At 36.3% G+C, this 14087-nt stretch overlaps 1 protein-coding gene across 3 annotated transcripts in view; it reads right to left on the reverse strand.

Annotated features, from left to right (window-relative positions):
- GABRA1 (gamma-aminobutyric acid type A receptor subunit alpha1) overlaps positions 1-14087 on the reverse strand; it is a 49820-nt gene that overhangs the window by 19439 nt on the left and 16294 nt on the right. For all 3 annotated transcript variants that reach the window (XM_070414472.1, XM_070414473.1, XM_070414471.1), the window contains exons 4-6: positions 11099-11166; positions 4047-4267; positions 1928-2010 (exon numbers count right to left, since the gene is read on the reverse strand). In XM_070414472.1, coding sequence (XP_070270573.1) covers positions 1928-2010; positions 4047-4267; positions 11099-11166 — 372 coding nt within the window. The remainder of the gene's footprint in view (positions 1-1927; positions 2011-4046; positions 4268-11098; positions 11167-14087) is intronic.

A 14087-nucleotide genomic window follows, 5' to 3' on the forward strand; every position in this document is an offset into this window, starting at 1 on the left:
TTACCTGTTCACTCTCATAACAGATGGTCACTAAGCATGTGCAAAGGACAAAGCACCTGAGGATATAGTAGTGAGCGGTAACAAGGTTCCCTGATCTTAGAGAATGGGCATTGCAGTGATGGGGGCGACGCCGGATAAGCTGATCAATGTAGTGTTAAATACCATGATGCCGTACACAACAGGTAAGGGGATAGAAAATGAAGGGGGTAGGGCCTGTTTTAGGGACTCAGAGAAGATCACTGAAGAAGTGACATTTACATAAAGGAATTAGAGAATGAGTCATCTTAAGTCATGGTGAAGAGTTCTCTGGATAGGCAAACTAACAAGGTTCTTCCTCCAGGGCAGGCAAAAGTGTGGCATGTGTGAGAACAGAAGGAAGACCAATGTGGCTGGAGTGAAGTGCATGAGAGATGAAATAAGGGTAAGGCAGTAGCCTGCATCCAAACTATGACAGGCTACTATGATGTATGATATTCCTACCTATGAGGATAATTTGTGGATTAGATGAACTGATGCATATACAAATGCTTACTGTACTGCCTGGCATACAACTAACACATAACACATAATACCATTGTCAAAAATGAAGCCGGTAATCAGGAGAAAACATAATAGTTCTTGACATAAAACATTCATTAAAATGGGAAAAGAATGGGGGAGAGGGATTGATCACCAAAGTTCTATTTAGCTGACAGCTTGTGAAGTGGTATATATATCCTTGGGTTTCAGTTTGGAATGAGACTTACAAACAAAGAAATTTGTCTCTCCATAACTAGTGCTGTTAGGAGCCTGAAGGCCCTTTTGCTATTTTCTTGGCTTGCTGTCTTCCTACACTACCACCATTTTCTTCTATGAATCATATACCTTCACTGAAATTATTGCTTAGACTGCTTGTCTAGAGAGAACAGAGAGCTGGTTAGTCCAGGAGTTGACTCAGTCCTTGTATGTGCCTCCCCTGCAGGAAACCAGGAATGCTTTATTCCCTCACACTTTCTGCATGCACACTGGTCAAAAGCAGAAGGGTAGAGGAAGTCCAGAGAATCTGGATCTGAGGCCACTGTTCTCTTGGCTCCTCTAATGTGTTCCCTCATATTTAGTAGCAGAAACCCAGAAAATTATTATGAAAGGCATTGATCTAAGCGACCTTCAAAAGCATTAATATATACATGAGTTTTATGCAGTGTGCAAACGGATCTATAACATCCCAAAGACTTTGATCAGGGTAAATATTTTTTTCCTGGCTGCATCTTTTAGGTGTAAGCTTAATTATTAGGAAACAGCTAATTGTTGTCCTTTGCCAACTACCAGTATTTCCATATGATAAACAAGCTGATTTATTCTTAAGGTCAAACAAATGTCAGTAATGATAGAAAAGAAACACAATCATCTCCATTTATCGGACAGAAAATGTTATCTATTTGGTTCAAGCATTCATACTCCAGTTGCTTTTCTGTGAATACAACTTCAACAGAAATGGAATTTTCCTCTAAATAGTTAAATCCATTCTTTCCAGTCCAGTAGATAGAAAATAAGTCCTTTCTCAAATAACATTAAAAAGTGCAGTCAAAGATTATTACTTATAGGTGTGGCTCAGTGGTTGAGCGTTGACCTATGAACCCAGAAGTCAAGGTGCAATTGCCTGTCAGAGTACATGCCCAGGTTGTGGGCTTGATCCCCAGTGTGGGGAGTTCAGGAGGCAGCTGATCAATCATTCTCTCTCATCATTGATGTTTCTATCTCTCCCTTCCTCCCTGAAATTAATAAAAATATTAAAAAAGATTATTATTTTTAGAAAGCACTTGCAGCAATTCACTATTTAAAGTTTCTTGATGCTCTTTATAGATCTAACAAACTTAATTAGAGATCTCTTGCTTAAAGACTTAGGCCTCTCATAAAAAAAAATTTACATGAAAATAAATTTACTCACAGCTTCCAAATTTTAGTGGGCAGGCATGGGCATCCATAGGGAAGTCCTCCAGATGCATTGGGCATTCAGCTCTCACTGTCAGCCTTATCATTTCAGAAAAACATGGGACACAAAGAAGAGTCCTATAGGTTAGATACTTGCTGATACATACAAATGTGATATTATTGCCTATAGCAAATATTTAACAAAGCAGGGAGACAGGCACAAACTGTAGCACCGTATTGAGCTGTTAGTAATCAAATGATCTAAAAAGAATTATTTACAATTATGATGATTTTATCCATTTTTTTTGTTTGTTTTGAGAAAGTAGGTGACACCTGATTCTGTATGATGGGCAAGCGTTGCTAATGTTTTTCAAAACAAGTATCATCAATAATCCACCTAGCAACAGTAAATCCTTCAAGGATGAGACTGGATGTAAGCAAATAAATACTTGCAAAATTACCAATTCATCCTTAGTTAATAAAAATTCATGGAAAGGAAAAAAAGAGAATTTCTCCTTTCCTACGAGCAGTTCTCCCTACCTCCTCCTCTAAAATAGCATCAAATGTATAAATCAAAGGAACTGTGTCCTCAGGCTTTGTGTAACTGAGATTAACATAAGTATCCTTTAGAGTGAACACGTGATCTCACTATATCACAACCATTGTTTTATTTAAGAATCCACTGCCTAATTGAAGCCAGGATTATGTTGTGCTTCCTGTAGTCCATATCTTCTGGGAATGTGAATTCCATCCACGTTTTAAAAGAGTACTTAAGAAAGGAGTTTGCTGAAATAATTTTGCTCTCCTTTGGTGGAATTTCGAGGGAATGTGTGCCCCAATTCCTCACATAATCTTTAGAAAATATATTGATCCATATTGATACTGTTGTAATTAGCTAGTTATTAATACTAGGAAATGAGCAAAAGGACGGCCAGACATTATAGAAATTGCCATCTGGGCAGCTACAAGGTAGATTATTTCACATTTCAAATATCAATAGATCCTGCTTGGATGATCTGGAAAGGTCTCAACACACCTGTATACTGATCCTCTATTTTCTCCCTTTTTTGATTTTTCATTTCTAAGTCCTGTTATACTTTTACTAGTTGAGTTCAACATCTAAAGTGGTTCTTGAAGCATTTTTCTGTCTTTTTTATTTGAATATTTTATTTGAATATTTGAATATTTAATATTTATTTGAATATTAAAAATAAGCTAGGAATTCTGGGAGCTCTCTCCAAAGGCAAAATATCACTCTATTTCCATGCTAAACAGAATCCTTCAAGTCTAGGATTTTGCCTTCATTGTCTTTCCATACCAAAGGAATAATTGTATGGTCTGAATTACCAAGTGCTGGCCAGATCTACAAAAAAAACATTTTAACAAGTCAACTGGGTATGAAATAGCTGTTTCCCTTAAAAATGAGTCATAAACATATATAAATATTTTAAAATATCTCTATTGTCTTAAAAATCTTCAAAGTTTTATTTAAGTCATGTTTCCTAAATTCATACATAAATAAATGATTGGTATCTAGATGCTAGGCTCTCTGGTAATCTCAAATTGTGGAGAATGTTTATAAAGCATAAATACATACTAGTCTTCAATTTAAGCAACATTTAAAATATCTATATTCTTAATCTAACTTACAATATCATTGCGAATTCATATACCCCTTCAAAATGTATACTTCCACATGAACCTATCATTTCTAAGAATTTTGAACCTTCCTTTGTGTTTTTTCCCTTCTTTTTAATTAGAAAGATTTCCATATAGACACCTTGAGGTAGCTTTTAGAAATTTGATCTAGACCTTATTGAAATACAGGAATGTATGAAGTTAATTCTAGGGAAAGGAAGTTACTCATATTGCACTAGAACATGTGGGAGAAATACATTGAATTACTTAATATATATTGTAAACACTTTTTAAATTTTATCTAGTCATTGTATATAACACTTAATACGTGTGTAATAGTTTAGCTAGCTTATTTTTCATAGTAGTAATTATTGAAGTTGAATAATAGGGAAAAAATGAAACCAGATGTCCTACCATTGCCTATCAGCTTGATGATCACCTAGCCACGGATAGAAGGAAGGACAGAAAGATTCACAAAGGGACATGGTCCTCCTTACCTCATGGTGTACAGCAAGGTACCATCTTCCGTGATCCTCAGGAGTTTGTTGGGCATGGTCATGTTGTGTGCCACTGACTTCTTTCCATTGTGAAAAAAGGTATCTGGAGTCCAGATCTTGCTTGCCATTAGGTTATTTAACCGGAGAACTGTCATGGGTCCTTTAAATTTTAACCTTTCATCCTTCCAGCTTTGACGGAAAAATACATCTATTGTATATTCCTAGATAATTATGGAAAATGACAAAGAGTTTACTGTGCTGTAATTTGCAATGCAAATAGCTTACACAGACAATGCATAATTTTTGCAACTTTAGAAGTAAAATATGAGCTCGGTGATGTTTCTAGAAGTAAACCTGTGGTGGCCTGTACATGTCAATGTCAGGTGAATCACTGGTTGGCATAATCATTTGCTGAAATATTTCTTGGATCTAGTTATCTCCTCAGATAAATGAAAATAACACCCTTCCCCCAACCCACCTCCACTACACCAGCACCTGAAAAGATAGAATATCTTGCAAATAAAAATGGAAGTCATGTTAGAAGTTATTACATATAAGAACAATTTTTAATGAGACAATTCCAATTATAAAGATAAAGCATAGTGTTTTGGAGAGCCCTTCATGGTCTCTGAAGACCTCACACCCAATCCCAAATCATTCATGATTCCAATATGAGTGCGATAATCCTATCTCCGGTTTTTTTTTGCTAAATTGAACATTTTTTATCATAGATAATGTATGTAGACTTTCAACTCTATGCAATGAAGATGAATATGAAAATAAGGAATCTATTTTGCTGATAATTTGGATCTTTTCCAAAGAAGCAAAGACTATAGAATATGGGGGTGTGTGTGTATGTGTGTATAGGACACATGAGAAATGTGTGAAGCTCATCATCATTCACAGCCAGGGACTCTGTTTATTTGAATAAACTAGCATTCCTTATGGCAATACCCAGATACAAACATCTGCTAATCTGAATACAAGCAATGTGACTTACTGGCTCCTAAAATTGAAAACGGTAATATCCATCTTCCTTGCAGGATTTGCTACACTGACAGTAAATTTGGAACTCAATGGTTTGAAATAACGATTGCTGCATTCTCCATTAATCTTAGCATGCTCCAAACTAGACGGAAGGCTAACTTGAAGACATCGTCCCACATTTACTTAACTCTGATGCATCATGCATCAGAAAGCTGCTTCTGTTGTGTTTTTTAAATCACATCCATAGCAACTTTTCAACTTGCAAACTAATGTCTGTGTCTAGGCATTTTGTGCATGAATTTAACTACCTGTCTCTTTCTTAGACTTTAAGCAAGATTGGGGAAAGCCTGAAGTTTCATTCTTGGCGTACCATTGGCTCTGCTGGGCCTTTACTGATCAATTTATATTGGTAGTTTATAATGCACTAAGCATAGTGTGAAATTCTGATTGAAACAAAAAGTGTAACATGATGCTAGTCTATCTTTGTAGACAGGGAAGTTACCTTGTTTGATGGCTAGGTTTTTCTGTGTCTGGCAGTATCAGATGAAGGCACTAAGATGCATGAGATAGGAATTTACTCACCAAGAAACATTTGTTTAAGCATCTGTTAAATTCAGCAGAGGGAGAGGTGGTTTGATTTGCATGCTGTAAGAAAAACTCTTGGAGGAATAGGGTGGGCATAGAATGGTCTCTTTGGTGAGGAGAGAAATGGGGAGGGAGCCTGCAGATCCCATCAGGAAGTGATACAAAGTAGCAGGGCTAGCCCTGGGAGCTGTGGGTGCATTTACTCTGGGCTGTGCATGTCCCCTTCTCTGGACAACAGGCCAGTTTATGAGATCATGATGATATTGCCATTACTCAGTAAACTGCCACATGTACTCTCTTCTCTGTCCAGCTGAACTACTTTAGCCTGGTCAACAGTAGAGGGAATGGCCACTTGTAAATGAAAGTTCCAAGGATGTGATATCTAAACTGTCCAAGTCCTCATGAATCTAAAAATTGGGTTCATTTGTTTGCTTGCTCCAAGGATATTTCTGAAGATAAATGTTAATGTAGAATAAACTGAAAATATATTTTTTCAGAACAGGCTCTGTGGCTGTGCTGCCTGGTTATAAAATCTTTGACAAGATCTATACCAAAGTCAGTGATTTTAAAAATACGTCTTGAAAAAATTCTCACATTTACATGGATATCATGTTTACCGCCAACTTTACCTCCCTGTGCTAATAATAGACAATGAAATCCCCAAGTTCATTTAAGATATTCTCTTTTCAAATGTTGTACTGGTCACACACACATCCACGTAGCAAAACTAATTGGACACGTTTTCATTTCCATCTCTCCTCTGTTAGAAGTGGAAATGAAAACTGAAATAAAAGGAGTTGATAAAGATCAGCTCCTAATATTTGGTCTCCCATGTCCTAAGAACTGTCCCTGCAATAGTGTCATGGTAGCAGCAGGGGGCTGCCAGCAGCACCTTGTAGAGAGCATGACCTTGCCCCCAGTAACAGTTCATTAGGCCAAGTTAGGCCGGAGCCCCTTCTTCCGGAAGTTGTAACAAGAGGGAGGAGAGGGCAGAGCCATACTTTAATGGTTACAGAAATAAATTCTAAACCTGCTAACTAGAGCTGAATTGTCTGTGCCTGCTGAAAGGCCTTAGGCCATTTTCTTACCTTCTCTAAACCTTGGTTTCCCAATTGATAATGGGGATGATAGCAGCACTTATTTTCACTTGCCTCTTCTGATAAGTTAGTTACTATAAGTAAATAGTTTGTCTGGAACCTAGGAAGCTCTCAGTAAATGTTAGAAGTTATTATACGTCTCCTAGTTTATTATTTTTTATGAACATATATTTATAATGGATTTTTATGTAGCTGGGAATGAAAAATTGCTATTTCTTTGAAATGGTGTTAGGGCAGAAAACCTGAGGAAAACAAGAAGGTAATCATAACCAAGCAGAGTAAAGACAGAGGCAAAAGAGAGGACTCCACAGAAGGTTGTCTGAACAAATAGGAAGCAGTGGTGAAGAATTTGTTCAGGGATCACAGTTCCAGCCCCCACACTCAGGTGAAAAGTCTCTCTAAGTTACCTGGTTCAACAGAGTAGGTCCCTCAAAAATGGAAGGCTTCTTCTGAAGACTGGGACAAAGCATCTTATGTTCCTAAATAAGTATTGTAATGAAGTGTTCCCACTTGCACCATTTATTACCATCTGTGTGTGCGTTGGCTTACTACATTGTAAGCACCATGGAAAGCAGGGCTCTGTGGCTGTGCCGCCTGGATATTTCTGTCAGAACCTAGTGCCCTGAGAATGTGCTGTTTGGTTGCTAATTAATGGTTTTTAAAACAAAGTTAAGGAGTTGTCCTAATTTTGTTTTCTATTCCAGTTGAAGTCAGATGCTTAGGGAGCTGTGGAGCCTCTAGGGACAGACAGTCTGAGGTCAAGTTGCTACCTAGCTGGGTCACTTTCCCCCTTTGGAAAATGTGGATAATAAGAATACTTAGCTAAAATATTGGGTATTAGGATTAGTTGAAATATGGTCTATAAAACCCTTAGCATGGTGCCTACCGTATCGTAAGTATCCAATAATGTTGAGTGTCATAATGGCTATTATTAATTAGATACTTTATTAGTTCCCACTTTAAAAACTAGGAAGCTTTTCCTGTCTTAAAAAAATAGCTTTGTCATTCTGCCTTCTAATTCTGACAGTTTCTAAATCATGCTGCTCTGTCTTATGCATAATTCTACTATAACGTGGTTTACGTGATTAATCTTCTCAAAGTGGTCAGGTACCATCTCCACTAGCCACTTAGCAGATCAGTTGCAGGCCTATGGCTAGTGTGATTACAGAACAATTCAAATGTTGTCTGGCTCTGGATATTTAGGCGATAGGGAGTATCAGTGGCCTAGACACTCTGCCCCTTCTTCCTATCTAATATTTGACCAAAGGCCATGCATGAAAAGTAATTCATGATTATCATAGTGTTAATGGTTTATTAAAAATCCTACTATGTACCTCTGGTCCAAGACCAAAAAATAGATATCATTGTTTCCTTAAATCACAGTTAATCTGAAGCAATCACTCAAAGACGTGCCAACTGTTTTTCAAGATGAAAGGTTTTGATTGCCTAGGGCTTTATTCATTACTATCTCTTTATAACACCTATTGGGCATCTACTGTTTGTGAGGCATCATGCTAGGAGCTGGAGAAAGAATAGCCATTTATTATTATTATTATTATTATTATTAATTATTGCAAGGGTATGATGTCTGTAATGTTTCACTTTCTCTCTTGATGTTTCCATTGATTAGAAGAGCGCAGATCCAGTATAAGTCATTTGAATGCTCTCCATTTCCTAATACTGTTCTATTTGGGGAGGGGAGGAAGGAGAACTAATGTAATTTGATGGGTGAATTTGGAAGGAGAAATCAGTCTTGCCAATCTTAGTCTCTTTCTCTTGACTTTTCCATTTTGGATGCTGGCTGTTCATAAGACTCAGTTTTCTGTGCACCTCTATGCTAGAAGGTCCACATGGACAGTCTATACCCTAACAGAGGGAGGCCAACACTGCCTGTTGACTAGGTGGGTTAATCTGGCTGATCCTGGGGTTTACTCTCAGAAAACCCACTTTTCTGTAGATATAAATCACTTTCTGCAATATCATTATTAGTAATAAAGGTGATTTTGTCATATTTCATATCCCTTACTCATTGTCTTATTTCTCAAAAGGTTCAGAACTCAAGCTGGGAAAATGGTGTTATTTATTGAGATCCTTGAGACCTTAATTTTTAAAGATAATATAGACTCTTAAATCTATTCCAATTAAGTAATAATTCAACACTTATGGTAAGCTAGCAGCGCACTGATACTGTGAGGAATGGGAAACTGTATCTTTAATATTTTGGGGCATCACTTTAGGAAAATAAGACATTTTTTATAAGAAAAATAACTTTACAAAGCAGTTCTCTATGTGAGGTTAAATTGTATTTTACAGTCAGTAAATGTAATTAGAATGCTGAAAAGGAAAATTATTTTTATATTAGATTAAAACATTTTTTTTTCATAAAGCATTTGGGTCTTGATTTGGGCCTTTGTTTAAATACAGGATTTAGATGGATGTGGAATAGAGGAAATTTCCATGAAGGGTACATAAGGAGTTCAGAGGCAAAAATTATAACTATTATTTATTGAGCACTATCAGTAGACACTTCAGTTGCATATCTCATTTAAAATTCCTAACAATCTTATAATAATAGGTAATGATACTAACATCCCCACTATAAGCTTAAGTGATTTGCCCAAGGTCATGCTGCTGATAGTGAGATTTGCATTCAGCCAGCCTGAATCCCAGAGCCAGTCCTGCTCACCCCCAAGTTCTATTTGTCTCACACAAATGATTAAATAGTCAATATTTAGAACAAGTGAGGACACATTGGTAAAATCATTTATGGATTGTATGGATACAATCAGAGGAGTTTCAATTTGACCTTAAACATGACTGGGATCTATGAAATCTTCTTAATTAGAAAAGTAGCATGAGAGAATGGTGTTGTGTGAAGGTCCTCAGAGAGCAATCAATATAGCAACAACTATTGTATCACACAGTATTTCAATAAGCGGTCTACAGACTGACCACAGTGGCAAAATGTTTTGCCGGAGTAATAAATCCGCAATTATGGCTTTTATATTTCTGTTTCTTCCAGAGTAATAATGGCTGACATTTGTTTAGTGCTTATTATATGCCAAGAATTCTAAGTGCTTTTCATGTATTAAGTCACTTAACACTTGTGCTAACCCCATGAGGTATTACCATTATTCCTTCCATCTTACACATGAAGAAACTGCGGCAGAAAGATATTACCCAAGGAAATATCCTTATAAATGGAGGAGCTGGGATCATAAACCCAGACATTCTTGTTCATAAATCTGTACTGTTACCCACCACTCTGCTGTCTCTCATGCGCTCTGCTGACCCTAATTTGCAATAGTTGATACATTTCATAACCTGTTTTAAGATATAAATTATCCTGAGCCAGCATCTCCCAATGTTTGACTCACAGAGCATTAGGTCTATAGTATGCCAACAGGTATTACATGAAGAAAAGGGATGTTGGATAAATACAATTGGAAGACACTAGATTATATGACGTTAAGCAGTTTCCTTACTGCAGGACTTGTCAGAGCTTTTACCCTGCCAAGGTGGGTGCACTGTAAATTTCACACTTTGGGAAATGCTGGTTTCAGTTGATATTTTCGAAAACTTTTATTTCGAGTCATCTGAGCTACTATGAAATCAGGACTTTTACATTAATATGGCATTTCAAATATAATATCCAATTAATCGATCTTTGAAATGTTCATAATGATGTATCTTCATGGCCTCTTTGTGATTTTTTTTGCTTATATAGGAGCTTGGCTGTTATTACTTCGGAAAAATTATTTAATACCTGCAGAGTTCTACTGGTGCACCAGTTGCCATCAGATGCAAGAGAAATGCATCTGATGGGAAAAGAAAGAACAGGTATGCATTCATTTTATTCACACTCTTGATAACAATTTAATGAATGCCTTTTGTAGTGAAACTGAATATTTGTTATTAGTATATTTTAACTATTTCTCTGGCTAATTCTGGTCAAATATGCATTAAGATTTTATATTCGTTTCCCCTTTTTAGCCAAAAAAAAATCAGAAATTTCAATATTTATGGCTATTCTATAATATTGCTGGTTACTCAGAAACCTAGAATCCTCCTAACTGAAATGGAAGATAACTTACACACACACTAGTTGGATTACAGAACATAAACCAAGGTAAAGCTGTGGGGTGGAAATAAAGAAGACTGTAGTGATTGGTAACCATAAATAGTCTTGGCCAGAGAAGTAAATGGGTATTTTCTATTATATAAATATTATGTATACATTTTATATTACATATTATGCACATAGACACAAAGCTATAGTCAAGCTATTTCAAGTTGTTCCCTAAATACTTAGTATATATTTTTTCTTTCAAAAGTAAATTTAAAAACATCCCAAGAGAGCAAAAAAAATGCAGTGTCACTCACCATATCATGGTCTGAAACGGGTCCGAAACTGGTGACGAAGATGTCAGTCTTCACTTCAGTTACACGCTCTGATGAAGCAGAAAATTGGGACAGTGAATGTCTATCAACAGCCCTTATTAGATCTCACCGCTACACATTTACACCCAAATGGGAAATTTATTGGCTTTGATTAGCTATTTCTAAAATCGGTCCACTGTGTAGTCCTGATAATTTACTGCTTACACATGAAATTTCACAGTTAATATTTTTCAGTGGAGAACAGAGCCTAAATATGCTACTTTGGGAGGTGGAAACTTTATGAAGAAGTTGGCTACTGCTTAATGAATTCTTCAAGAATGTATACACTTTCCTAAATGATACAAGGCCATTTCACATTGTAATAAAAAGGTGTTAGCATATGGCTATGGTTTAAGCGTCTATATTCCTATAAAGCTTGCCAGATCCGTTAGGTATTTAGCTACTCTTGGGAAATATATACTGCACGGTAGCAAGCTTTATTAACTCTTTATGGACTCAAGGGTACGCTTTATAAATTATTGTTTTCTGTCACTAAATCATAACTGAATTACCCAAATTACTCCCTGGAAAAACCTGACAACTCATATAAATATCTTCAATTTTGAGGATAAGAAGAACATATTATGGCACAGAAAAGTTCATTTAATAGATTCCATTTTAAGTTCAATATGATTTTATTGTATTGGTCTCTGAGGCATATATATCAACCAATAAAACATATTTATTGTAGTTTTCTAACAACTCAACACAGACACTTTTAAGGAAATACATTCACTTGCACAAAAAATAAAAAAATGTTTCTTTCATAAAAGGAAACAATTTGTTGAGAGGTGAGAATGAAAAACATATGACTTTGTAATTTCCAGCTTTAGCTCTGAGAAATAACACCCCAGTATATTAAGCAATTTATTTTATTTATTGGGACATGTATCTCTGGCATAGGACATTAAAATGGAGATCCAATATATGTGATAATAAATTTTTTGAATATCAATTTTATCCCTCAGATTTTCACTTGTACACAGTTAATACTCTCTGAGCATATTTCTCTCAAGGAAGTCATGTTATACTATACACATAATGTGTACCTCACAATACAAAATAATTTGAAGGTGGACATAGCCCCTTCAATAACCAATACAATATTTTTGGCTTGTTTTTGTTGGTTTGTTTTTGCAAACAATTTCATTTGTTCCAATATGCATAAAGAAATGCTTGACATAAGAATTATCTGGGGTTTACCTTTTAAAAATTTCAAATTGGAGGATATAGTCTGAGACAGAAAATAGAGTTGTGTTTTTAGAACTCACTTGGGACCTCAGTTTTAATATTCTGCACCAACTGTGCAGCTTTGGAGGAAAGAACAGCTGTCAGCAATAAGTCTGGGCTATATTAACCATTTGCTCCTTATATGGGTTCCCATGCTGGTACGCCCCTTCCAGCAGTCATTTGTTTCCAAGGTTGAGTTTAGGTTCTCTCCAGATTATAAACTATGAGATTTATGGTGAACATCTTACAAATCTGAGTGACATTTATGGCATTAAAATTATATTCACTTTTATTCTTATATTTCTAGCAGGGATATACCATTAAATGCATGATAATTTGAGAAATATACAAATGCCTTCTGCACTTAGCAATGCTGGGCGGCATGAGGCAGTTAGTTCTCCTGCACTCCTTTATCGCGATTACCTGCGTCAGGGTACAGGGAGGGTAACATTTCTGCTCTGTAAGATATTTCCCAAAGGTAGCTAGCTTTACAGAAATTAGCTTACCAGATGTTTTAGGAGTAACCAATCTGTTTTATCTAGCATGATAAAATGCTCTTAAGCAGTGAGATACACACTTGCCAAATATATGTGCTGTTTCCCTCTGATGTTTTTAGCTCTCTAGTAGGTAACTGTGCTACATAAGTGACAAATTATAAAGGCCCAGAAGCCTATTTGTAAAGATCACTGTGCCATTCAAATAGAACATAAAACATGGTTAAAATTTCCTACATTTATTTCCAGACATCATTGTTACTGTGCATGTAGGGATTAGGCATCAAAGGAAAACAGGTCACATCAATGGCTATAACCACATTTCAGAGTCTGTTTCTTTATTATTTTATCTATCCTTGCCCCTAAGTGTATTTCCCATAGCAGATCATCACCTTCCAGTACTTCTTCTTATTTTCTACCAGCCGTCTCCCTCTGAGGTTTCCCAAAACTCATCACGGTACCATTGCAAGGCAGATACCTGACCAAGAGCCTCACCTCGTCTCTCAAATGACCTTTTCACCATGACTATCATGGACTACCACCATCCACATAAATCCACTATTAATATCTTGATGCATTCCCTTATATTTTTTCTATTCAAATATGTGCTTAATGATTATCCTTAAATCGCATTCTCACTCAGTTGAGTTCAGTTTCATTAAACAAAGGATAGACACCTTTGACCACAAGTATGTCTCTCGCTGTAGCTCACCAGAAAGGCCCTAAGTGGCCCCTGAAGTGATTCTTCTTTAAGGCAGACAAATCTGGAGTGCAAAGTTTTAAGATAGCCAGAGGATTGTTGTGAATGAACTTCAGCCAAATTTTAATTAGTGGTTTACTTGCTTTTTGGCAAAGAAAGGGTGGTCTAGAATCAAGACCTCTTCAGGTTCAGGATCAGGTTTCAGTGGAAGATGTGCTCATATGCATGCTCTTTGAGATCTAGGGGAATGATTGAGGAACATTCATTTCCAAAAATTGGGAAAATTTAGTCATGTTTTCCTCTCCCCTTCAGGTTGAAATCGCCACGGGGTGGGAGAAGGGAATCTATCTATGTAAATTATTTATTATTTAAGGAATACTAAAACATTAGAATCTAAGTCATCTGCTCTAATGCCAGACTTTATTGACTTAGCACTAGATTCTAAAATGTCATTAGAAATACTCAAAGCCTTTCTCTGGATCACATGAGGAAAAGACAAGAAATTTTT

This window comes from Myotis yumanensis, unplaced genomic scaffold, assembly GCF_028538775.1.
Source record: "Myotis yumanensis isolate MYYU_CA2020_CCGP unplaced genomic scaffold, mMyoYum1.0.hap1 SCAF_5, whole genome shotgun sequence".
In the NCBI taxonomy this organism is placed as follows: Eukaryota; Metazoa; Chordata; class Mammalia; order Chiroptera; family Vespertilionidae; genus Myotis; species Myotis yumanensis.